The sequence below is a fragment of the Sceloporus occidentalis genome, unplaced genomic scaffold (genome assembly GCF_023333645.1).
Source record: "Sceloporus occidentalis isolate IW3139 unplaced genomic scaffold, rSceOcc1.0.p SCAF_7, whole genome shotgun sequence".
Lineage (NCBI taxonomy): Eukaryota > Metazoa > Chordata > Lepidosauria > Squamata > Phrynosomatidae > Sceloporus > Sceloporus occidentalis.
The window spans coordinates 13,898,519-13,926,204 of NW_028316987.1; the positions used below are offsets into that span (position 1 = coordinate 13,898,519).

The 27,686-nt window shown below is 40.7% G+C and overlaps 1 protein-coding gene across 1 annotated transcript; it reads right to left on the reverse strand.

Annotated features, from left to right (window-relative positions):
- Window positions 1-330: 330 nt before the first annotated feature.
- LOC149309226 (uncharacterized) lies at window positions 331-27,107 on the reverse strand. Its single transcript, XM_089532003.1, has 14 exons — window positions 26,607-27,107; window positions 25,501-25,641; window positions 24,330-24,836; window positions 22,842-23,048; window positions 20,199-20,274; window positions 17,611-17,718; window positions 15,960-16,120; window positions 14,741-14,782; window positions 11,316-11,410; window positions 8,237-8,398; window positions 5,756-5,827; window positions 4,722-4,865; window positions 3,614-3,685; window positions 331-1,164 (listed from the first exon to the last, which is right to left on the reverse strand). Exons 2-14 carry the CDS (start codon window positions 25,527-25,529, stop codon window positions 725-727), a joined length of 2,115 nt encoding a protein of 704 aa, XP_089388129.1. The 5' UTR covers window positions 25,530-25,641; window positions 26,607-27,107; the 3' UTR covers window positions 331-724.
- Window positions 27,108-27,686: the final 579 nt, after the last annotated feature.

The following is a 27,686-nucleotide window of genomic DNA, read 5'->3' on the forward strand; positions in this document are numbered from 1 at the left end:
GCAATGCAATGACACCTAGAAGGCCACACAGCTGATCATCTGAGTTACACCGTTAACTGTTACACCATAGAAAATTGGGAAGTGATCTTAAAAATACAAGAAGTTTGGCACACTTCCTTGTTGACATGCTTCACCTAGACTGTGCAATGCTGTTCTCCCCAACCTATTTGGTTCAAGGGGCCCAGTAGAAGTCTGTGATTCAGGGATATGGACAGTCTTGGATCCATCCTTGGTGCTTGTTTTGTGTTGGTTTTCAATGTATTTCATGAAAGAGGCAACAGCAACAGAATAAATAGACAGGGCTACAAACAAAAATGTTTTGTAAGCACACAGGGTTGGTAGATTTTATTCAAGTCTGCCAATGAGTCCTTTACAGTAAGCCCCAATCACTCCCCAACAGCCCTATTCCCTCCTCCACAATGATCCCAGATTCAGGAGGAAAAGACCCCATCTCCTACCATTTCTCATTTGGAAAAGATGCCCAGCTGATAATCAGTATGAGAGTAAAGGATGCAGGTTGGTGGACATGGTGCTGGGAGAGCCAAGAGAAATACAGAGATTCACCTGCATTAGACTGAAAGGAGTAACTATAGCTAGTCTGGGATCAATTCTATTTAGAAAACCTCCCACACAGGATACCCAGCTTCTCATATCAGTCATTTCATTTGGAAAGAGAGGGGTCTTCTGGGTGTTAATTGTCCTGGCTGGAGGGGCTCACATTCGACTATGATTTTTGCTCCTCTGTGTCATCATGCCCTTCATGTTTCTCTTCAGTGGCATCAGACTGAGAGTTTGGTGCAATTGTGGTGTCCTGGTTTCCCTCTTCCCCTTCTACATTACTTGGTTCAGTGATGTCCAACTGAGACTTTTTCACTCCTGTGATGTCATTCTCTGGCTCTACCCCTTCCTCTTCTACTTTATTAGATGCAGCCTGGGAGTCAGAGAGGTTTTGTGTCTTTGAAGAAGCATTACTCGGTGGTAGAGCAAGAAGAATATTTTCATCTGAACTTGGCAATGCCAGAAAGGGAAACAATGATGTTGCACTTGATGTGTCCTCATCAAAATAGTCTCGGTACTTTCTTCTCCATCTAGATTCTGCATTGATCAGCTCAGTCACATCTTGGAAAGGCCTCCTTTCCAGTGCAGAGCATTCAATCTGGAACGCTGTCAGGAGAAGCAAGGAGATACTGATCAGGGATTTTGAAGAGTTGCATGAGAAAGGATTCCACCAACATATTCCACACTGGAAGAAATGTTGTGAACTATACCAGTGATTCCCAAAGTGGGCGATACATATAATTTATAATTACATGAATCATAGAATCACAGAGTTGATTAGAAACTTAGAAAAAAATAATGCATGGTATCTCACCATTAACTCCAGTTGTAATGTTAAAATTTTTTCCAACAAATTTAAAGGAAGAAATGTAAAGGAAGACCCCCCCCCCCCGGGGTGGTGGAAAGATCGAGGGGGATAGTGAGGAAAAGGGGGGCAGCAGGGGGCCTTCAATCAAAGTACTGGTGAGCAAGAAAGACAAGGGGAATCAACATCCTTTAGGACCATGCTGGGGATAAGGCTTGCATGAAATTTCTTTGTAGTCCCCTTAAAACCAATGTGCAGCCTCACTGAATGCTGTTTGTGGCAGTGTCTCCCACTCTTCGCCTCCCACTCTTTGCCTCACCTCCCTTAGTCTTCTCTCCCACTAGTGATGGTGGCTGGGGTGTCACCATTTTGGAATGGACTGACTGTCTGGAGCAAAGCATTAGTGGTAATTGCGAAGTGGCTGTAAAAAGGAGCTTTCAAATTTGGGACTCTGCTTAAGCTTTGTGAGCTCTTCCAGGACTTGGCTGGCGGGTTGGAGCAGTGATCAAGCAGTGATTATTTATTTATGTATTTATTGTACTTATACCCCAATCTTCAGAAATGCTCTCAGAGTGGCTTACAAATTTGGAATGAGACAGTTCCCTGCCCTCAGGCTTACAGTTTAATGACACAACGCATAAGGAAGGGGGATGGTAGTGACAGAGGGGAATAAGTCCAGCAGAAACTCCTCTTATTCTCTCCCTCCAAGGCCAGGATGACAGTTGGAACAGAAGGAGGGACTTTCTTCTGCTTCTGGGCTAGACATGGTGGAACAGTGCCCACCTCTTATAGCGATCATGCAACTGGCTGAACAGTGACCAAGAAGCTTCTCACCTGCCCAGCTGGCCTTTGCTGCAAGGCTGGCACAGATAAGAAGCTTCTCAGTCTCTGCTGAGCCAGCTGCTCAGTTGCTGCTCCCAAAGGGAGCAGGTACAAAGGGAGCAGAGACCGAGATTGGCTGTTTTGAATTTGTAGTAGAACAGTAAACTTAATATCAAGGAATTGATATTAAGTTGATATTAATGATCCACCTCCTTTGAACAGGATTGGAATATTTTACTTCATAGTTACTATTGATAACTTGTTTTTGATTATTAATTTTTATGCATTTTATTGTTCTGCCTGTACTTGTATTTTTATAGGTTGTAATCCCGCCTCAATCCATCCAGGAGAGGTGGGAAAATATAAATAAATTATTTATTATTTATTATTTATTATTATTAAGAAGCCTCACCAGATTACAAACTCCAGTAATCCATAGGATGTAGTCACGGCAGTTAAAATGGAATCATAGTGCTATAACTTTTTAGAAGAGACTTAAATGATTACAAATCAGAATGGGATCGACTGGAATTTTTAGATACATTTTTCTAAGAACTAAATTGGATTACTGCTTGTAAGAGAGCAAGCTGACAAAAAAAACTTGGAAAACAATTGGAAAACAATGATATAGCACTGTATTTCAACCTTCTCCCCAAAGGTATTGTGTCTGGAGAGATTCACCAACACTGCTAGAGACAAAACTATATCCCTCTTTCTTTCCTTCCTCGATTTTTCTTTCTACACTTACAGCAAAATAGGCTGACTTTAAATGGACCTATTTCCTCCTGAAACACCAAAGTGAGTTCAAAGCGTCAAGAGTAACCCACTTCACTTCAAGCTCTACTTGTTTATTTGGTTTGGATAACCTCTCTGAACCAGATACTTCAATTCAGGTTTATTCAGGCTTACTCATGCTAAGATTACATATATCAGTTCAAACAGTTATATGCAAGCCAGGCGTTCTTGGAAATTCTGAAGCTTACCCCTCAGGGATAGGCTTAGACAGTTGGAAAGGATTTCTGGCAAATACTCAAGGAAATAAGCCACCACCAACTCTAGAGCCTGCTTTTCTCAGTTGGTAAATCATATCTGTCTATAAACGTCATCAGGGATTCACTGTTCTTGCCCTTTCCCTACTTAAATGCCTGGGATATTCACCCGGAGCACCTCCACATCACAGGATTCCATAGTAATAGAATATAAGTAGGTAGACTTATATTTCTGACTTAAACAAAAACTATCAGGCTGTTGTGAAGTCGAAGGCTTTCATGGTCAGTCAGCAGCCATAGGTTTTTTTGTGGGTTTTTTTGGGCGATGTCAGCAAGTCACAAAACACTTTCAGCACTGTTGCTCAATGACAGAGAGAAGAGCACCGTCCAGATCCAACCAGTAGTTCCCAGCCCAGTTAGAAAACACTGGGCAACTCACCCTCTTCTTCAAGATGTGTCTGCAGGTCTCGTGCAGCCCGCAGGAATTTTGAAAGATCCACCTTCTTATTCTCTACACATAGAGAAAAAGGAATACAGTATTTGAATGTGTAATTCTAGTACTAAAGCAACCTCAGTAGCTTCCTAGGCACAATTCAAAGTGCTAGTTGTGACATTTACATCCCCAAACCAACAGGGCAACAGTTGAAAAAGATACTTTCAGTGACTACAGCTCCTAGAAGACCCAAAGAGCATGACCAGAGTTGAAGTCCAAAAGAGCAATTTTTCTAAGCTTTTAGGCCAGGGTACTTCAAAGAAGAACACTGAATGGACACATTTGTTTGGTTAGATCTTCATTTGAAGCCCTGCACTACATGCCATTCCCATCTAAAATTAGATGATGGTTTTGACACACAAATATTTCTTTTCGCATTCACGAGGAGGAATTTTTCCTTCTCAGGTTAATTCCCAGGCTCCTAAATTTATTTAGAAGGGAATGGATACAGTTTGTTTGTTTGTTTATTTACATTTATATTTTTGAAATTTTACAAAACAAAACACATTTAATATTCTTTCCATACATACATGTACTTTTGCATCTTATTTGTTTGTTTTTTAAAATACTAAATATCACAAACAGTTTCTTAAAATGTTGTATACTGAGGTTTAAACATTTTAGTTTCAGGGGAAATACTTTTTCATTTATGTTTAGCCAAAATGTGGTATTTCATAATTTATGCAGTGATTTTATTTTTTGACAGGTCTGACTTATCCATGTTGTGTTGAATGATAGGTTACTTATAGGTATTTTTAATAACACATATGCAGCAGGGAGACGGGTCCAGGAAGAAGGGCGCAGAGCGATGGACAGTATCTCCATTGCCAGAGTTGTGGCATAGTTTGAAGACAAGAAGGAAAGATGTGGAGGAATCACACTCATACTGAAAGCATCAAATGCAGTTCTGCTGAGGTTTTTCAGCCCAACAGGAAACTAAACAAAGCAATTAGAGCTATCAGACATTCCACTAGTTTTGTTTGGCTAAATTTTCCAGCCCAGTGCCATGCCTTTACTGGGCAACAGAACCTGATCTATTTTCTGATATACTCACTGTTAAGCTGAGTATGATCCAGTGTCTGTTGTATTTCTTCAGAAGTCATGTAGACCTCCAAGTCGGTTAGGACTGACTTCAGTTCATCAACACCCACTGCACCATTCTTCATTTGCTTGAAAGCCCGAAGTGTATTTTGAAAAGCTTGAAGACAAAAAAAAGCAACCATTACTGATATGATCTCAGTGAATGAGTGGGGCGTGGGCAGGCACAGTGAATAACCTTTAACAATATTCTTATAGTCTGCTCCCGTTAAACTAAAGATGAGGACGCACATACACCATGGGTGAGGTCCAGCCAACCTCCTCCAGCCTCTTATCCCTTAGGAAACTGATTAGCATGTTGTTGGATTTCTTTTAGAGGATGACTGTGGGTCAAACTAGACATTAAGTTCTTTAATCCATTTTTCCTCCCAAACATGATTTCCTGAAAGATACATGCTTCAGAAATCAAACTTGCACCTTAAGTACATTTACTTCCACAGCCGAGCACACTAAAGGCCAGATATGTAGGTGATGAAAATAATGTGCTATAATAAATAGAAGTCTTTTGTCAATTGAGGGAGCAGAGCCTGGAGATAACAAGGTTTGGAATATCATATACAAACATTAATTAAATAACATTAAATACTAGAAACTGGGGAATATATTTATCACCAACAACATTGTTATATTTATAATAATTTAATTGGCTGGTTACTGTTCATTAATTCATACAGAAATATTAGTCTCTTGGATAGATGAGTGGATTTATATAGAATAGCAGGGAGATCTTTTGGAAAAGGAGGTGGGCAACTGTGGGAGACCAGGGGTTGGAATGTGGTAGAAAAAATCCCCATACACTCTATAGGGCATTTGGGAGCATTTTTAGACCCCAGAAGATTGCATGTAACATTACAGGCTAGTGGATATTCTGTTGTCAACTTCTCAGCCTGTTCATATAACTGCAAAGGTCAGAATTTAATGTAATAAGAGCTAATACAAGCAAGGATGCAGCAGCCATCTCTCTTCCATATTAGATTCCTTTTATCATACCATCTGTTTCGGCAAAAGGTGAAGTTTTATTCACTGCTTCCAAGAACTCAGAGAAACTGATGGTCCCCGATTCTGTAAGGCAAAATAAATAAATAAAAGAAAAATAAAAAGATGTGGAATGTGAGTTGGGTTGAAATGAGGGAGAAAGTGTTGCCCACAGGCTGCATACGGTATGCTGCTCCTACGAGCTGTGTTTTATACCTCCCAGCCTATTCAAGACTTTATTAGTTAAAGTTCAACTCAGTTTTAAAAAATCCAGTTCAAATTTTCTGTTCTCAGATTTCACCACATTCTGACTTCTAGATTTTAGAACAAAAGATTTCAATGTTGTACATTTCTCTTTTGGGATAACGGGATACTTTTCAGTTCTGACTGTGCTGATGTTTGTGTGGAAGTTCTGCTATGGGTAGCACCATTTCAGTTCTTGCCTTTAGTGTTTGGATGCTGAAAACCAAAATATCAAGTATGAAATGTTCAAACTGTGAGCTCTTTGTATTTTGAAATTATTTAATTAAATTACACTATAGAACCATGTTGTACACTGAGGAATAATAAAAATATGATATGATACCAGCACTACAATGTATCACAGTATGTTCTTGACTGACCAGGGCAGAGCTTGACACTCCTCCTGGTATTTTTGGATTTTTTCTATATTTCTAATTCTTAAAAAAGACTTTCTCTTTAAAAGCTATGAGAGGGAAGTATCTATGATAAACTGTCACAGATTAACCCTGGGCCTCATAGGGTAATAGAAGGGATTGGAATCCGGTAGATCCAAAGAATGCCACCTTATTGGGCCTACAAGTAGGCTTCCAAAACAAATATTTCCTCTCCACCTAGCTGTGAAGGGTACTTGTGCCCTGTTTTAACAGACTTTGGACATTAGGTTAGGATCTTAGAAATGCACTCTTACAAATTCAATTTTTCTCAGTTGTTTCAGTTTTTAAAAATAGTTTTCCAGATTTGAGTTTGAATCGAGAAGACCTGCGTGTGTGATTTAGCACTCATGCCACCATCAAAAACTCACCTGTAGGACTGTCAGTTTGAAAACTGGAGACAACTCTTGTCGTGTAGAGGTTATGTTGAAGAGAGAATTTTGGTAGGTATTGCTTTTAATCTACCTAGGTAACAAGCCACATCTTGCTTCTTCTACACAACCATTAATAGCACAGGAGATGTCTCCACTTTTCACTGTGGTAGTCTTGTCTCCCATGTCCAATAAAGAATCATGTTTTGGCTTTCTTTTAAGTTGTCATTCTCCTACCCACCTCCATTCCAGATTATATCTTTCAGAACAAAAAATGCAAAAAGAAAGAAGTGGTGCAGAATTTAGGAGGAAAGTAGGTTGGACTACAGTTAGCAAAATGCTATTGAGCCAATAATTAAGAAAAAGATTTGTGGCGTAAGCAGAGCTTAGACATGTTACTTTTGGACTCCCAGAATATCTCCATCAGCCTGGCAGAAGCATTTTGGAAGTTGTAGTAAGTGCTGAGAGTAAAACCTCATGACTAATGTGGGAGCTTGGAGTTACATACAACTGGTGCTCTTTTCTCAAAGTGATGCTCTGGCCAATGTAGCTGATGAATTAGGTGCGGAGGAGGAGCAACAAAAAGGGGAAAGTAGTAGGCAGTATGATACAGAAGACAGAGGCCTGTTACAGATTGCCAAAATAAAGCTGCTTCGGGTCTCTTTGGAGGTATGCTGTTTAAATGATGCATGCATCCTAAGAATCCGGAAGCTGCATCAAAGCTGCACTCCAGTGCTTAGGAATGGAGTGTGGCTTTGGCGCGACCTCCGGACTCTTAGGACCCATGCATCATTTAAATAGCATACCTCCAAAGAGACCCGAAGCAGCTTTATTTTGGCAGTCTGTAACAGGCCTAAGTGAGACAACAGAATAAGTTTGGCCAATGTAATTTTTCTGGTGAGGACTTGGGAAATGTGAAACAGCTGAAAGCTAAATAACGTAAGAGATGTCAGGCTTTTTACCATCCGTTCAAATGAGCAATGTAAAGGACAGCAGTCAGTGATGCCCCCAATAGACCAAAGCAAATCAGATGATTTCTCCTCCATTCCTCTCTACTTGATAGGTGCAGAGATGCTAACTGGTCAGAACATGGAGGAGAACTACTTTTGTCAAACACTGAGGCAAACTCTTTGAAAAAGAAGGAGACATGTTCTCATCCACAAACCTGGCCTCATCTACACAGAAGCTGAGTCAGACTAGAATCAGAAGTAAGTTGCTTTTTGGACAACAGCTCCCCAAATCTCACCACCAGCATGGGCAGGGATAGATGCTGGGAGCTGTAATCCAAAAAACTAATTTTTCCAAGCTCTGGGTCCGACACATGTGTGCAACTGTTTTCACATATTCCTCTGATTTTTACAAAACTTCTATGCTCACCCCAGCCTCTATGTCATGAAAATAAATGGGCTGGCAATGAAGCCATAAACCTGAAGTTGTAGGTTGTCACATACCATCCACATTGACTGACTTCAGAGTCTGATACATCTCGTCACTAGTCACTAGGACCTCCAGTGTGTGAAGGGCTGGACGGAGCTTGCTAACATGAATCCTTCCAGATTTGATGTTGCAGAAAACAGCGCAAGCCTTGGCAAGACCTGAACTCATGACATTTTCTGGAAAGGTAATATACAAATACATCAGTGCCACAAATGGATGCAGTAACCTAGAAATGTGACTAAAGGCAAAGCTACGTTTTAGAAGAAGAACTACAGCATAAGTAGGGAGTGGGAAGAACTTGATGCAAACATGCTTAATTTCACATTTGCCAATCAACATGTGCAATTAAACCAATTTAGCCTTCAAAATTCTCACTTTCATTAAAAAATGTACAAAAATATTCATGTAAGGGAAAAGTACACACAAGAGTGCACATATGGATGAAAATAGTGCTTACAGTACATTGTACTAATGGCATTGTAAAATGTGTATACTGTGTTAGGGAAAACTGCATGCAACAATTTACACATTATGAGAAGTGTGCCCAAAATAACATCATCCAGGGACACCACCATGGTACCTGGTGCTGCTGCTGGTGAAAGCCCTTCTCTCCAGCTTTCAACTGCCGCTGTTGGCCACATTTCCACACCATTGGGACCTAGATGCTTCTGAAATTAATTTCCCCCCTCCACTCTCCCCATCCTTTTCTTTTTATGTGTTATTTATTATTTAGATTGTAGCTCCAAGGGGACTATCAAATTAACTATTTATAAGCCACTCTAGGGACTTTATCACATGAACCTTGGCCTTGCCTCAGTCTTGCTGCAATTCTGTTATTTAAAGAGAATGAAAACATACTGGGTTGGAAGCTTTTATTATCCCATGTCTCTCTAACAGAGTGACATCTGTGGAATAATGGGGTGGCAGTGCAATTGACTGCTTATTGATAGCTTTTCAAGTCAATGAAAAGATGCACTTTAACAGTGCTCTAGAGACACAGCAGAAAGGGGCTGGAGGTTGGAGGTGACGTCATGGAATACGTATTACCAAAGTTCTATTCCCTTGCTAAAACCCACGTGTGATAAAGTCCCAGGAGCCTTTAGATTCAATGGGTAGGGCAAAATACTTCAAATGAATAAATGTGCAATTTTATTTTAAAATGAGAACTTTGATTACATTTAAAGTAGCGAAAAAACATCTGAAAATTCAGGACAAACCAAACATAAGATTAGTAAAATGAGAAACTGTGGCCCAGAAGCAACATCCTGGCAGCGATAGTAGGGCTCGGGAGTGCACACCTACCACACGCTCCCAAGCCCTACTACGTGTGGGCGGCGCCATTTTTGAGCGGCACTACCCACACGAGGCATGCAATGACGACGTGTAGGCTTCTGAGTGCCCACACATCTATTGAAGGAAGTGGTGCCGTAAGGGCTGCGACACAGTTCTTACAACATCGCAAAAAAGGAGCGCTCCAGGCGGCTCCTTTTTTACTGCGCAGCTGTGCCGCGCAATCTGGTTGCTGTGGCAATGCTGCACAACACAAAAGACCGGCATTTCTTTGCTGGTCTGTACTGCACCTATGAAGAGCTGCAGTGAACCGATTCATCCATTCCTAGCCACAAGTGCTAAAAACTTGTCTGTGTGCAGAAGTGCACATATATTTAAGCTAAGCTGATGACCTCTGTGTCAACGCTACTTAAACTGGTGGTTCAGGAAGCTGTACTGCTCCACAGGCCGCCAGCTGCTTGTTCTTGGTAAGTTTCCAGGAAAGAAACAAACAAATGTTGCCTCTGTGTGTGTGTGTGTGTGTGTGTGTGTGTTAGCAGTCTGGCACATTGCAAAGAAATAATTGTCAGTCTGCCACAAAACCATATTCTGCACACATTGTGTTCTCTAGAACCATTCCTTTACTCGATACACTAGGAGATTTTCATGGGGTTTCCTTTCCTTTCATAATTTCTATCTAATCATTTCATTTTGGGAGCCCCTTTCATGTAGTCATGTAGCAGAAAAACTGGAAGGGAGGAAATATTTAACTGTTCAGTAACCATTCACCCTCTCAAGCTATATTTCCCTGATGGGATTCAAGGCACTGCAAAATGGAGGAACAAGATCTTCCTTCTTTATGAATGGGAACATGCTGCCTGGAGTTCTGGGAGCTGTAGTTCTGTAGGCCCATGCAAACCTGGAGCCTGACCTGATGGGTGTTGTAATCTTGTGTCAAGAAAGTAAAATACGTATTTTATTCTATAGTATTTGCATCCAAATTATATAAAAAAGCATAAACTGTGCTATATTTACTCACAGTGGATTGGATCCTGATTAGATTAATCGTGCTTAACTCCCCAAAGAATCCAGTGGTGACTTAAACTGGTATTCACTAAGCTTTCATATTGATTTCAGAAGTGTGAGCTAAGTATAGCTAATAAGGACTAAATCAAATTGCTAGTCCCAAGCAGAGAAGACTCAATGATTGAAGAGGAACTTGGCAAATCAGCACTTATGGAAGTTCAGCTGATTACACTGGACTAATCTAGTACAAACTAGCAACTGCATATAGCTCAAGAAAATTAATAAATTATAAGGATTACAAATGTTGTTAATTGTTCTATATAATTTAATTTTATAAATCAACAAGAGCGCACAAATGGAAGTCACATCCACTTGCAAAGAAAATAACAGCCTGGGATGTACAGGATTCTAAAGTTTTGGTTTCTTTTAAAACTCACAACAGTCAAGTACCCAAATTAATGTAACATGTTTTCTAAAAGCTTTTACTTTTAATGAACTGACTACTTTAAGAATAATATACATGAATTCCTTTATATGAAACGATCATCCACTAACCATGACTACCAACAGATACACATGTGTTGCCTCACACGTAACAACCAAATACATTTCTATTTGTGTGTTTTTAAAAAATTGCTGTCAAATAAATGTACAAAAACATTTTGTTACAAGCTTATAACAACAACAACAACAACAACAGAAGCAGAAGATATGTACATAAAGAAATTGCATGCCCTCCCTCAACTCCACACGTAGTCACACAGATCCTTTCTATTAATGCCGGATCCTGTAAATTACCTTCCCAGGAAGGTTCCTTAACAAGTCCTGGATCAAAATGTTTCCACTCATCATCACAGACATTTATGTAGAGATTGTAGGTAACATTAGACTTCCTGCGAAAACATGGGGAAAAACACAACTGCTATTAACTGATTGATTTCCCCACAATTTTGACCTTACTGGTAATTGTGGCAAGGTACCTACTTCTTAGGCTTGTACCCCAAACTCTGCCCCAGCCGTAATCATATGAAAACCAATAAATACTCACCAGATTAGATGCCTAAAAATCAAATTTACTGATCAACATGTGGAACTGTCATGGAGTCAGGGGTCCTTTCCCAAAACACAATCATAGCACGAGGATTCCACTTTAAGTGACACTGCTAAACCCTATTGAATCCTGGAGTAGGTAATCTGGGGAAGCACTAGAGCTCTCTGGCTGAAAATTTCAAATACTCATCCCTAAACTGCAAATCCCAGAGGATGTTCCCAAGGCAATTTAAGTAGAACCATAGCACTATAACTGCATAGCACTCCAGGTAAGGAGAAACAGGCAATCCAAACAGAAGTGCCACCTAGTGGCAATTGGGCACTCCCTGATTTTCCCCATGTGATAAAGTCCTATAAGATGTAGAAAGGGTCTCTATTGAGGAGGGAATACATTGGACTGGCACTTGCTTTGAATGTTTTTCTTACACAAAGGAATACTGATTAAGGTTTTCAAGGGGGTAGCTGGGTTAGTCTTTTGCAGCAAAAACAACAGGATCTAGTAGCTAGGACCTAGAATTTGCCTGAACCTGCCTAAAAGTCTGTGGGTCATTACTCCCAGTACCTTGGATCAATTGGGTTGTTGGAACTGGGGGGGCTGCTGTTGGCTGACCCTGGTCGCTTGGTGGCAGAAGACTGGGGCATGGTCTTCTCTAGGTCACTTCTGCCTGCCTTCCCAGGCTTCCTGTTAGTGACTGGAGGGCGGGCACCGGACCGGCTCACTTTTCTTGGGACGCCTCCATTCCGACTAGTTGGCCTTACTTCTTGTTGCAGGGGCAGAGTCTTGCTCCCAGACTTTCCCTCCCTGTGTGGTCGGGCATGTTTAAACAGCCTGCCCGACATGAGCCTGATGCTTCCTGCCGCAGCTGCGGCTCTCCCTGGTTGCCAGGCAACCGCAAGTTCATCATATGACACACAGTGATGGCATCAAATCTATGTGTCAGCATACCTGGTCTTTAGTTCCACGGGGCTATTCAGGCAATGTGTTGTTGTCTTTTAGTGCGACCATGCGAATAATCTCACTCAGGTACTCTAGTTTTATTGTTCACACTACTTTTTTATCGGAACCACATCTATGTGCATCTTTGTGTGTTCTGTTACTTACATGTATCACACTCAAATAAAGATGAAGCCGATGATGCAGAGGTATGTGAAACATGTTATCCCGGCTTATCCCAGGTCTATTCGCATCGGTTACTCACACAGCCAGCAATGCAAATCTTTTTGGAAAACCTAAAAATCCCACTGAGATCAATTAGTTTGGGTTAAGTGGGGTTTTTTGCCCACGCCCCCTAAATTACTTGGGTGTATTTGAAATGCACGTGAACAACAAAGATTCAATGCACATTCTATTGGGATTATTTTCACTGTCTAAATAATCCCCAGGACTCATCATTAGACAGAAGATAGCCATGAAAGGTGAAGGTCTTGCTGTCACCATGGCCCTGGTGCCACATTGATCTCTACCAAAGAATTATTAAAACCTTCCAGATCCTTCAGATCAGAAGTCTTACCCAATTGGCAACCATGAAATGTTTTCAGTTTTTGTTTTTATTTTCAATATGTCAGGCTATTTGATCCCCATAGCTGCCTTCTCATTGGCCATGTTATGTTTAGGTACTGTTTTCTTAAGCAAATAGCAAAGGCTGTTCCAGGAGTTCCTAGGCTATGAAAGTCCATCCCAAGGGGACTCAGTTGCCCTCCTCTGTACTCCCTTTCTGACAGAAGGCAAAAAACCTTATTTATATAGACCTTTCACTTATAACTGGTTGGGATAGAAGGATGTGTAATGGGTGTGCTGTTTTTAAAATGTCTAAAATACAGTGGGCCTTTGATAACCTCTGAGGTTTGGTTCCAGGAGCCCCTGTGGAGATAAAAATTCATGGATGCTGAAGTGGCATAGTAAAATGGCACCTCTTATATAAAAAAGCAAAATCAAGGCTTACTTTTTGCAAGATAGATAGATAGATAGATAATTTTCAAGCTGTGGATAGTTGAATCCATGGATAAAAAAAAATCCATGGGTATCAAAGACCAACTGTATGCTTAGTGTGTTTTTAACTGTTTTAAATTAATGCTTAATGCTCTTTTTAAAAAGTACCATACATAGCTTTTTGTGGGTTTTTTGGGCTATGTGGCCATGTTCTAGAAGAGTTTATTCCTGACATTTCGCCTGCAACTGTGGCTGGCATCTTCAGAGAATGTCGTTTCAGACATTTTGTTTTAACTTATATTGTACATCACTTTGGGTGCCATATTGAGAGAAAGTCAGGATATAAATAAAATAAATATATAAATATTTCAGTAGCTATGAATTATTTTTAGATGTCCACCTACTCTCCCGCTAGCAACACAGGATGTGAAATAGGGTTAGTGTCTTGCTCAGGTGCTCTCCCAAGCAAACTACAGGGGCAGAAATAAGAGATAGGGTCTTGTGGACTGAGAAAGAAGAAAAACCAGATGGAAGAAAGGATGAGAAGAAAGGGGGCACTTTCCACAGATGAGAGAAAGAAATAGGGATATGAATATCTCAGTCTTGATTTTAGGCTGCATCTGTACTGCAGAGGTAATGCCATTTGACACTGCTTTAACTGTCATGCCTTATTGTGAAGAAATTCTGGGATTTATAGTTTTGTGAGATTTAGACTTCCAATGGCATTATTTCTGCAGTGCAGAGGCAGCCTGTGTGTGTCTCTCTTGTTCCCTGTTGGCATTTTCTTGTTTTGTATTAGGTTCTGAGACTCTACTCAACCAATAAATAAACAAATATAATAAAAATCCCATGCACATGTAATAGCACTTTTTCTGAGTGTTTATGCATTTTACCTCACTAATGCTAACTATTTGTTTCTCAAAAATGACTAAAGCAGGGTGTCCATGTAGATCTTTCTTCAACTGTGCATCATTTTAGCTGATCACGTTTTAAAACATGTGCATTGTTCTGTGCACAATTTCTTTCTCTAAAAGATCCCATAAGCCTTGTAAATTCTCAAGGTGAGGTGTATATCTTTTCAAAACAAGTCTCAAGAGGTGCAATAAAAGGCTAGTTTCATCAGGACTGTAAAATCCAATAAAATTCTTTCCTATCCCTAAAGAGAAAAAAAGATGCACAAGGAAACAAGAGAAAAGGAGATGAAAACAGGGAAAAGCAAAGGTAAAGAGTCTGAAATACTCACTTTTCCTTTTTTGCTGTCATGGAGGATGGCCGGGCAACAGTGCTGCAGAAAGAGGAGAGAATGGGATTACTATCACCTAAGGTCCGAAGCCAGTGTGGCATAGAGGTTTGAGTATTGGACTATGACTCTGGAGGTCAGGGTTCAATTCCTAGCTCAGCCATGAAACCCACTGTGTGACCTTGGGCAAGTCATATGCCCTCAGAAGAAGGCAATAGCAAACCTCCTCTGAACAAATCTTGCTGAGAAAAACCCATTATACTGTTGCCTTAAGGTCGCCATAAGTCAGAAACGACTTGAAGATACACAACATATCCATAAGAGATGTATATCCCAGTTCTGGTGTTGAATGGGTTGGAAGCTGTACCATAACCAGGGTATGGGCCTTGCATCATCCAGTCTTCCCACCAAGAAGATGGCGGGGAGGCCAGTTTATTTGCAGAGCCTAAATCCCTATCCCCATTTTGTTATATGATATCTGCAGCAACATGGCTGCTGCCATTCCAGGGTTTCGTCTGTGTCACCCTGATACTATCTTCAGCTTCCGCCTTCTACAATGATAATAGGATAGGGTAGTCATAGTGTAGCACAAGGCTTTTGGGGGCCCTGAAACCCTCAGCTAGTCCCCACAACCCCACCTTTTAAAAATCAGTATAATTTTGAGGAAATGTTTGCTCCAAAATCACACAGAAAGCCCCACCCTCAACGCATGACAACATAGAAGAATAACCCCACCTCATATACACAAGCGTAGTGGAACAGAGTAAAGGAAGAATAAGAAATCAGTTGTGAATCACACTCATCCCTTTCTGACATATGTAAAATGCCTTTCAATAACTCCCTCTACTGCCCCTCTATATCGTAATGGTAAAGTGCTTTTACTTTAATCTAGGGTGGGGTGGTTAACTTGTAGCTCTCCAGATATTGTTGAACTGCAAATCCCATCCTTCCTCACCACTGGTTAGGGCTGATGGAAGTTTCAGTCCAACAACATATGGATCATAAAACAATCTATGGAATTGATTATAGGAGTAAAGTATGGACATCAGAATAGAAGGGGAGAAGACCAGGCCTAATTGTGGGAGTCTCACTATCTAAGCAGTTGAGAATGCAAACTTGCACAAATATGGGGTGAGATGAATGGTGAGATAGTTAAATGGGGCTGGAAAGTGGGAAAATGTAGAGAGTGAGAGATTTGTCTTAGTGAATTAGGGATTCCTACCTGGATGTCACTCCCTTTCTATAACGGTTTCCACTCCTTTGGGGCATGCTGGATGAGCTGATCTTGCTTGAAGAGACCTGGGAAATTGTGATGTCCTCAGTTTTCTTCTTTACAATCCAAGGAGGGTTTCTCCTACGAAGCCTCTCAAAGGAGGGGGAAATCTGGTGGTGAGGATGGTGGGGTTGTGACCACAGCACATGCTTAGCCAAACAACCTGTCAATCTTGGGTAAAGAAGGCATGATGGCATTGGAATGATAGGGAACTCTTCAGCACCCGCCCTGGAAAGATCTCATTAAACTATGAAACCTAAAGCCTGGATATACATTCCTATATGCACATATATAGGCATATCCACAATAAAGGGCAAAATAAAAATGATGAGCATTCTGCAGGAAGCATTGAGCAATAATGGACTTCAACACCCATCTATCAAGGTGGTATAGCCAAACAGATTTGGCCCAACAGTATTTGGAAGGCCACGGGGCGCTCACCCCTGTTTATACGGATGGAACATGGTAAGAATAAGTTCATCCATGTAATATCACTAAGGAGCCAGCTACAGGTAAACATTGTCAAAGGTAATTCAGTAACTAAACTGAGAAAAAAGGAGCTCAGACTCTGTGACTGGCCCACTGCTATCACATATACAAATTCATTTTGGTTATAAAAGAGCATGTAGTAAAGGAGTGGGGAAGCTCAGACCCCAGGGCCTCATTTAGCTTTCCTGGGGCCCCAGTTGACCACTTCCCCCAATGACACCTGTGTCTGATAATGTTATAACTTTTTGTACACTTTTCCCCATTCTAAAAGGATGGAATGCCTCTGCTACATTTTAGTTCTTGGTTGTCAGTGCTTTAAACTAAAATAAATACATGCCTTCGGCCCCACCTAGCACTGGAATCATAGAATCTTAGAATGCTGTTCCCAAGAACCTCTCTGCAATTGAATCCAGAACTTGGTTCCCCATCTTTAATCATTCTAGGATAGGGACCTGGAAATTTAATTCCTTCCCTTCTGGAAGGAGATATCAGCACATTACTGTTGTAACTTCCTTACATTATGGAGCCCTATTCTTTCTCCACTATTACTTATTTGTCCTGTTTTCTTCTTATAAAAGAGAGATGGTAAAAGAAACTTGAGATTCCATTAACAAGGTGAAAACTGCCCCAAGGTAGGCCAGCATTTAGGTAACAAAGAGATGGAGACTTTGATAAGTCTTCTGGGAATAACCAGCCTCAGCCAGCAAGGAGAATCTGATAAGAATACTCCTCAGTAATGTTATTGTGTGCCTACAAGTCATTCCTGATCTATGGCGACCCTAAGGTGAACCTATCACGGGGTTTTCCTGGCAAGATTTGTTCAGAGGGGGTTTGCCCTTGCCTTCCTCTGGGAGAATATAACTTGCCCAAAGTCACCCAGTGGGGTTCCATAGTCGAGCAGGGATTTAAACCCTGTTCTCCCAGTGACCTAGTCCAACACTCAAACTACTACACCACATTGGCTCCATGATAGCAGCATAAATCACATTGTCTCATCTGTCAGGAGGGTGCTGCTAGGAATAAGATATGTACAGGAGCACAGAATGTGAGATTAATTGGAAAGGGTTCTTACAGATAGATTAATCTCTTATAGAGAAGTGATGTTTCTCACCTGAGTTCCTTTGTTATCGGTGGGTGGGAGCTTTGCTTTTGGGACTAAGCTTCTCGCAGGTGGTATCGTTCCAGGCAGTGGCAGGCGTGGCATGAGCAACTTATTACACTGTTCAATCCAAAATAAATGACAATTCCCACATGACAGGTTACATTGAAAATAATTCCAAGGTTCAGTGAAGAACTCTGCTATGTGACAGTGTGCCTTAGGAAGACATTTGTCAGATGGCAAAGATGCACAGAGTCAGCACGGATGTGGATGGGGAGAACAAGATCAGAGCAGTGAGCCATGTTCCTAATCCACACAAGTTTGTATTTACCAGGGGTGGGAAGCATGCAGTCTGTAGGCTACATGTGGCCCACTGGAGGGTTCAGTGCAGATCTTTGGGGCCCACTAACCACCCCAAAGGCCCTGACACCTTCCCAAAGTAATTTCAATTAAAACAAGCCCTATTTTTATCCGGGAAAAAACCACACCACATATAAAGAGCTATTACATGCTAGTGAGGAGACATTACATCATATTAGTCACTCAAAATGATGGTCATGACAACATTGTGGCTTTTTTCTGAAGCTGCAGAGGAGTCCAAAAATGGGCACTGTAGCCCTCCTGGCTCTTCAGTGTAGCCATCCCTGGTATATACAATCCTGCATGAACAAAGAATACTGCAGAAGTAGGGAACCTGACTTGATGCACAAATTGTAAACACACAAGGATTCTAATGAATGTGTGCTGGTTGGAAGGGTAGGGCCTCTCTCCACACAAGTTTTCTATATGCATGAATGCAGCCTGAAAAGTGATTGTGTCATACTAGAATGCTTATAAATCACTTAGATTGTACAATTTCCAAGCAGTATACAACAATAACAAAATATATAATATTCTAAAAGTGAACCTATGGTGGGGAGGAGATGGGGCCACTGACCCTCCAATAAAAATTCTGCTCCCAAAATGAAATTTTCCTTCAATGTCCAAATATCTAGCATTGCAGAGACTGGAGGTGTCTACACTGCAGAATTAAATCAATTTGACACCACTTTAGCTGCCATGACTCTGTCCTACAGAATCCTAGGATTTGTAGTTTGCTGAGGCACCAGAGCTTTCTACAGATCTAGCTGAATACCTCACCAAACTACAAATCCCAGAATTGTATAGGACAAAGTCATGGCAGTTAAAGTGGTGTGAATCTGCCTTAATCCTGCAGTGTGGATGTGAGACAGTGAAAATTGTTCACACCTACAACTTGTATATTTACTGTATTTGAATTCATTTGATAACACTGCCTGGTCCTATTCCTCAGATGCCTAAACTGTATTTCTAAATGCTTGACTGAAATTTAAGGTTTAGTGATGCTATAAAGTACTACAGCATCAGTTTAGCCATCTTGGCTTCTATGGAGAATTCAAGCCTGATTTGCTCTAGAATTCATTTATTTATCTTTTTAGAAGTTCATGGTATGCTCAGAACCTTTCTTTACAATCTTCCCTGGCATTGTTCCTGGCTTCAGTTCAGAGTTCCAGCTCCCAGTCAATTAGGCTTAATAATAATGCAAATATTTTTTTACATTGCCTTTAAATTCTAAAGGGACGTTCTTCAGGTTATATTTTAGCACAGCCACTTATTTAGTGTTCTTCTTTAGCTTTACTATGGCATGGTCCAGACTGGTGCTTTGCGCCGGCCTGGCCACGTACTAGGGTTGCGTGGAGTTGGAGCAACCACATGCTCTGCAATCCTAGTACGTGGTGGCAGCGTAATAATGGCGGCACCCTGTATACATGGGTGCCGCCATTGTTACATAAGCGCCGCACAGTGTCCGCATGTCGCCATGCAGTGTTTACGTAACGAGTGCGCCAGTGGCGCAATTGTTACACCACCCCTGAGGCTTTAAAAGAACCCACTTTTCTTGGGTTCTTTTTCCGCTGGAGGGAAGCCGCACAGCTTGGCGGCTTCCCTGTGGAGGAAAAACGGGTGCTGGCAGGCCACCATTTTTTGGCAGCCTGTACTGTGCCAATATTTTTTTAATATAAGCAGCTCATGGTCTGTGCCACAATCTACTCATGGTCTTGCTATTGTAGAGAAGACAGAGCTTCTCCATCTTCTGCTTCCAATTATACAGTCTATGTATACAAATTACAGTATCATTCAAAATCCACAAAACAGTCATACCTTTATTGGACCAGCCAAAATGCATATTATACATATTGCAAGCTTTCTAAGCTCCACTGGCTTCTTCATCATATCCACATATACAATTCTGTGGAGTACTAAGAAGTGTGTGCTATGGTGCCACTGCTGTGCTCACTGAGAGACCCACCACCAGTGTCAGTTATGCATACACACACATACGCTGCTGCTGCCTGGTAGCTGTTTGACATGCTTAGTCTGGCTTCTTAGCAAAATAATCTGATGTGGGAGACCCTAGCAGCAGCAGTGTTACCATCAGCATAGCCTCTTGCTTCATGAAACAGTCAATTCCACCAGTACAGAAAGGAAGTGCCAAAATTTACATTCCCTTTCATGAATAGTTTGTCCATGAGACTGACTAGATAGACTGACAAAATCTTATTTGTGTAAGACATGACTCTCACCTGAATTGCTTTGTCAACACTTCTGGGTTTTACTGGTTGGGCGAGAAGTGGTGATTTTGGAGGCATCCGTGGATTTCTAGAGGAAATGGGAAAAGAAGAACCCATTAATTCTTTTTCTCTATTTTTCTCATCAACAAATCTGACATTTTAGAATTGGATTCCCTCCTTGTGAACCAAGATGTAGCTCATTACTGAAAGTAATAATTAGACCTAACACCAGTACCTGACATATTTGGACACCTGTAGGGCCACAGCTACACTTGCCAGATCTCAGAACCTGGTCATGAGTCTCCCAGTTTCATGGATCATCTCCAGGCAGAAGATGATGGTGCAAATTCTCCAGTTTGGGCAAGCTCAGCTTCAGGAGAAAAGAAAGGTTTGCGTGCAAATGTCCAGTTCAGCTATTAAAGCAGCAGCTTAATGTAATTTGCATTAATTGATTGTTGCTGCAATTGATTTTTCCTCAATTTACTTTGTTAACTCCCCCCCCCCCCAGTCATTGTGGCATCAGGGCTTACCCTCTGCTTGCTCTGCATTCACCACCTGTCTAGAAGCAAGTAGGCCTGACTAAATGTTCCTCATGCCATCTCCCTAAGTAAGTGAGAATGAATCATTCTCTCATCCCATTTTGATGTGGAAACAGCCTTTTTAAGTAAAATCTCTACCTTAATTTTGAAACAGGAAAATATGTTCTCTGCATTTGTCTGAATGACAGGCCGTGAGCAACTGTAGTTAATATTTAATGCACAACACTTACAGACATCACCAGGGGCTGTCCCTAGGTCTAAGTTTTTGGCCCCCAATTCCTAAGGCCTCGGACAATCCTGAACTAGTAACTCTAGCTACAGCACTGCTGAGGTCTAGCTTGGGTTCCCCTTTCTAGCATTGTACTCTGAGCAGCATCAGCCAGGTAGTCTTAGGTCCAAAACACACTGCAGAAATAATCCACTTTGAGACCACTTTAACTGCCCTGGCTCAATGCTAGAGAATTCAGGTATTTATAGTTTTGTTAGACAATTAGCCTTCTCTGTCAGAGAGCTTTAGTGCCACAATAAACAATTCCCAGGATTTTCTAGCACTGAGCCAGGAAAGTTAAAGCAGTCTCAAACTGGATTATTTCTGCAGTGTATTTAGTCCTTAGTCATCCCTGTAATTGCTCATAATACATCTAGCTTAGTGTAATGTTCAAGAACTGTGGAGAATTAGAAAAGAAGGTTACACCTAGTCATCCAGGTCTACTACCATAGCTACATAAGTCCACTAGGCCAACTGACACTTTACCCCAGGTTCCCTCAAAGCTAGACCCAGCCGGATAACTTGCCTTCCTTAAATATTTATTTACTCTATTCATGCTTCTGTGGCACATCATCAGTGGCCTTTAGCGGAGAGTGGATCACATTCTGCAATTAGCCTACCTTAATGCCAGAGAAAGTATGAGGGAGCAGCCCTATTAGTCTGTAGCAACAAAAACAGAAATAATCTTGGGGTGATTTAGAATAATGTTTGGGGGAGAAATTTGTTCAGTTGGCATTACTTATTTCTCTTTCAAAATTTGCACTTTTCCAATTTTTTCTAAAGCATTATATGCATAATATATGCACATAAAGATGCACATATTAGAGGAAATCCCCTATAAGACAGCAAAAACATGTTAAAAATATTATTACTAATAGTAGTAATGGTTGTAGAAAAATTGCTTGCAAGAATGTATGTGTTAGACCCAATTTTGTTCAAAAGGGCATATAGAAAAGCACGCACGGATATATACTAATATTCCTGTGAATGTCTGAAAATATTAATTTTCAAAGAAGTAGCGGTGTTAGTCTCCTGCAGGATACTCCACTCACAAAACTGTGTAAATATGCTTTATAACTTGAGACTTTAATATCATTTGAAGAAGTGGATTGATATCCATGACTGCTCATGCTAAAATGAAAACCAGTTAGTTTTAAAGGTGCTGTTACATTCTGAAAATACTGACATTCAATAGAACAAGCTGAATCTAAGCAATTTAGAATGAAAAAAAGACACACAGAGAAACCAAAACCTGACAGATCCACCCATTCCTACTATAAAATCTAGATGGCTCTGTCAGATATACGATATGAGACTGACTGAGCCATATTCATTTGGACGTCAGTGTATGATGTTCATTCATGTTAGTCTTTATGAAGGAGGCCAAAGAAGCAGCATACATTCTATGCATTAACAAAGTCTCCTATATATCCAGGTGAATTCAAAAGCAGCAGCCAATACCAAAATAGTGCCATATTTGATAAAATGCTGATTCATTGGAAATAGAGCAATTGATAGGTCAAAGATGGTGAGACTATGGGGGAAAAGTGAGAAGCAAAGTCTGAATAAGTTTTATAGCATGCGAACAAGCTGTAGGAAAACCTCTCCGACACAAAAGACATTTGAGATCTATCAGGGCTTGGAGAAGGCCAAATTGTACTTATGATTTTTTTTTTTTTTTTTTACAAAAACTATTCTCAAGCTGTGACATATCCTCATAACCTGGAAATCCCACATACCATATCCAAAAATAGAGAAGAAAGGGCATTATTGTGGGCTCAGACGTGTATCATATAAAACCTTTAGTTACAACATCCAGCTTCTATCAACTTGACAGACAAGGAGTACCTAAAAGCGTTGGGATATTTCCTGGGCTCAGTGTTGCTTTCTCGGTCCACCTGCTTTTTAATTGGCTTCTTCCGTGTCCGGGTAAAACTGTATACAGAAGACTTCCTCTCCTTTCCCTGATACGCACCCATTGGAGTCAACATATATTCCTCAGTTTGATCTTTTAGGTATTGGGGTTTGCTGTCTTCAGTCTCCATTGATGGGGTTCTGCAGTCAGGGTGAAAATATAACCTCAATCAGATCTCTGTGGTGTAATTAATTAACAACATCACCAGTGGCTTTCACTTCCATTCCTCACTCTTTTAGGTCTTTAGTCTATTGTGAGTAAAAGAACATTTTGCCTAACCCCAGACTTTATCTTGATGCTATGAAAAGGGAGTTCTGATTGGGAAAAGTCTTAATGAGGGAAGAATTCCCCATCAGACCCTATTTTCCATTGAAGGGAGAAAAACAGCTTTTGTTTTTGTCCCCAAGATGGAGAGGAAGGAAACAAAAACTGGGGAGAATACAATATAATCAGCAGAGAACAGAAGACATTTCTCAAGGTGTTCAGTGGATGGATGATTTATTGATAATCCCAACACATTTTGTTCTGTATATGCTCTCTTCACCGAGCACCTTGAGATGTGTTTCCTGTTCGCCATGATGGATAATCTGTACCAAGAGAGAGCTGGAAAAGTGGGACAATTTTGAGTTTCTTGACTCTCTCAGCAGCACTTCATAAGTCATCAAGGAAGTATTATGAATAGCTAAGAATCAAGGGGCTATGGTGGTTCGATGGTACTCTTCTTGGAAATTTTTCAGGGCCAGTGCTGGATTTCTGTATAAACTGAGTAAATATGGAAATGCTTACGGGCCTTTTAAGCATTATATATCTTTGGGTCACTTATTATTTCTTAGTATTTCTCAGTCATAAAGTTGTCTTAGTATGTCATAGGCATCGATGGGCCTGAAATAGATGGGCCTGAAAAGAGCAGTGCACAGCCATGCCGGCGCCAAATGGCATGTGCCCAGTGGTAATCTGGGCTGCCGCTATAGTCCTAAACTGGGCCGTCAAAATGAGGATATGAAAATGTTAGTTCAGAAATCACCCGTGCATTAACTTAATTTAGTGTCAAAACACCGATATGAATAAGAGTGCTATGGTGAAACTAGACGTTACAGTAATTCTTTGGTAAAAATAGTCAACAGCCAAATACCTTAATACTGCAATAGGATAGCCACTATAACAGAAAATAAAATGAGGAGAAGAAGGATCTTCTTAATCTAATAATAATTATTAACATTAATGAAATTCTTAATAAAAATGAAATTAATGAATAAACACAGGTAGGGCATCCCTCAGCACAAAGCAAAGCATAACAACTGAAGCACATTGTCATCGAGGAGTTTACTTAGTAACCAAAAGGGACAAAGATAGGGACTTCCCAAGAACCAGATGTTAAGCATAAGCTTCACGGTTGCTACACTGCTTAGATGTCTACTTACTCATCCACCTTGGCTTCAGGGATGGGAGAAATAAGTAGTTCCTCCTGCCATTCTGTCACTGTAATATTATCTGAATTAGAAATGGAAGGTAGCGCCTCATCAGGGTGCTTCTCTTCTAATATCTTCATCTGTTCATCAGCCCACTCTTTTAAATCTTGGGGTTTACCATCCTTGGCTTCCACATTAAACTCTTGTAATTTACCATCTTCAACCACAGTTATTTCTTCAGGTATGCTGTCTTCAGTATGCTCAGTTAGGTCTTGGACTTTGCTGCTATTTTCTTCACTCTTCTCATGTTGCTCTTCTGGTCTGGCCTCTTCAGTTTGTTCACTTGGGCCTTGGGATTTGATGTCTTCGGCCTCCTCCTTAGGAGCTAGGGATTTGCCCTCTCCAGCCTCTTCATTTGGGCCTTGAGTCTTGCTGCTTTCATCAACATTCTCATTTAGCTCTTTGGGTTTGGATTGCCCATTTGGGGCTTGGGGTGTTGTGTCTTCATCAAGAGGTTTGCTGTAAGGAAAGAAAGAAAAAAGCCCCATCACAGATGCAGATAAGAATAAGACAATACTTTGCCATAACTAGTTAGCAGCACTATATTTAAAACAGTTACTTGGTGAGATTTTGAGAGGATGAAGGAACAACAATAATAACAGGAACAACTACCATTGTTACTGAAGCCTAATGCCAAAAATGTGAATTGACTGGGTATGAGACCAGCTGCAGTCCTTAACTGTCCTAATTCCTAACCTTGGAACAATAACTCTGTGAAGGGATGCAGAGCTTTAACAAGAAATTCTTGGTGCTCTCACACAAGTCACAGGCCAGTTCCAAATGGTTTACAGTTACAGTATAGAGGGGATGTTCCAATAATCTGATTCAAATTAAAAACAAACAATAATGTGATTATCAATTACAACATAATCTTAGTTTTGGATGTTGTTAGCTATAAGGGATAACTTTAAAGCTATAGCTTTTTGTGGGTTTTTCAGGCTATGTGGCCATGTTCTAGAAGAGTTTATTCCTGACATTTCACCAGCATCTGTGGCTGGCATCTAGATGCCTCATCTCGATGATCCCTTGGTGGGTCTAGGAGTAAAGCCCAACTGTTATTAAGGAGTATGTTGAACAAATATAGCTCAATGAAAAATCATGCATGTTCTTTTATATCTATTACCTGCCAGCGCTGTCAGTGGGGATCTCCATTTTTCAGGAATGATGAAGGAGAGTTTTGCTCTTTCCTGGCTAATGGGGTGTTTGCTGAAACCCCAAAGATAAAGGCCAACCGAAAAAAATGAAGGCTGCATGAAGGTTTCTGCTGCAGGTGAAAAATAAATAGTTATTCACTTGTGCCAAAAACTCATCATCACCCCAAAATGAAATGAAATATGCTTAAGAGCACTATGGATTGGATCTAGACTCAGTCATGATTTGAATAAATGTGACATCAGTGGTACATACATTTGTGGGGCTTGCACCTAATTGTTAGTATCAGGTAGAGTAGCCCCTACTGAATGAATTAAACTTACGTACCGTATATGTTGACTTACCACGTTCCCATTGATTCAGTGGTCTGCTCTGGTTTGGTTAATCATTGGGTTGGACTACAGTGTCTAGAATCTTTCCGCATCTTGACCAGTGGTCATACTGGCTGGAAGACCAAGCCACTTCAAAACGCCACATCACCAAACTCTGGTCTTAATTTAACTATGACTGTCTTGCCAATTAATAATAATATAATAATAATGATTTATCTATAGCCTGCCCAATCACAAAGAATCAGGGCAGGTTACAGCAATAAAAGAATACATTACAAATGATATAAAATCCATAGATAATCCCTTCCCCACCCCTCCATTCCAGTCCTAAAACAGAAACAATCTAAAATAAATTACACTATGAAAACATTATTACAATAAAGTCGGTTAAAAACTAGGGGAAGGATGAAAGGAAGGAGATGGCATAACGTCGATCATGATCATAATTGGGGAGGGGAGACTAAGATGGATAATCCTGCCAGAAGAGATCCATCTTAATGGCCTTTTAAAAGGCCATTAGTGTGGAAATGTGGTGGATCTCCTCCAGCAGGTCGTTCCATAGCTTTGGAGCAGCGGGAGAGAAGGCCCTCTGGGTAACTGTGGTCAGCCTAGATATTTTAGGCTGAAGTAAATTCTTTCCAGAGGACCATAATGTGCGGGACGGACATTTATGTTCTAAGCATGGCTACGTCCAGGTCCAGTCCACTTGGCTAATCTTTCTAATCCACTTCTTGCTGCAACTCACTTGCTAATATGCAGTAGAGATCAACAATCTTTGCTGCGTTCCGATGGTCCAGCAGAGTAACGGACAGAGTAATAGTGACAGCTAGGACCACAAGCATGAACACGGGGCAAAGGTCAGGATTTCCATTTTAACCCAGAGGACCATAAAGACAGATCAGGTGCTCAGCCTAGCAGGGGGAGGGCTACAACAGTTGCAGGGAAGTGGTTACTGGGTGGGGATGAAGCCACATCGCTCCCCCATGCCAAGGCAGGTTCTTCATCACTATCGAGAGGGCAACTGTTGTATGAGAGATTCCATCCTTATGATGTCATAGAGCAGGAACCTCCTTAGGCTAAGTTCATGTTGTAGAAAATACAGAAAATCCTCACTTTCTGTAAATACCAAGGTGCTATTCCCTGTTGAGCACATCACCATTATTCCAAGTAGCAAAAGATTAACACGTGGATTCAACAGTCTCAGAAAAACAAGCCTTTTGCAGCCCCGATGACTCCATTGGGAGAAAACAAATACACAGCAACACACTTTAGACAACGGGGAAAATGCATAAATTCGGTGAACTACGTAAATAAATGCACATGTTGATTGAAATTAAATTGCACACGAATTTTCATTTGGAAAACTAACAAAAACTCTTACAATTTGATATGAAACCTGGATAGGAAGGAAATACAGGTGAAGTTGGGAGAAAAGTAACGAAATTGAGATGGAGAGATTTTTACATCCTTAGACAGGCTCACATTGTGAGAAACACACCTGCTACCAAACATTTAGGCAGGGTGTGAATTCATATCAATCATCTGTGACACATAAGACAAAAGAAGGTGGTTGTACTGTGACAAAAATATCCACCAGACAGCAAAACAACTGTAATTTAATAAACTGTCTCTAATATGCCTTAGTCCTTATGAAACTTACATGAACTTAAAACTGAATCCCCCATTATTCCATGGATAAAGGATTTGTCTCTTCCAACACGATGGGAAATATTTATGACATTTCAATCAAAATTCTATCGTTTTAAATGTAATTGAGTTTTAATCATCTTTTTTTTATGGGAAAGTCACTTGCAGCTGTGAGGGC

Excerpts from the sequence above, each read along its gene's own strand:
- LOC149309226 (XM_089532003.1), bottom strand. The coding sequence starts at position 25,529 with ATGGAGATCCCCACTGACAGCGCTGGCAG. Across the intron at positions 20,275-22,841 it reads AAATATCCCAACGCTTTTAG|AAATCCACGGATGCCTCCAA; the intron begins GTACTCCTTGTC and ends CATTTCCTCTAG. Across the intron at positions 11,411-14,740 it reads ATGACAGCAAAAAAGGAAAA|GAAGTCTAATGTTACCTACA; the intron begins GTGAGTATTTCA and ends ATGTTTTCGCAG.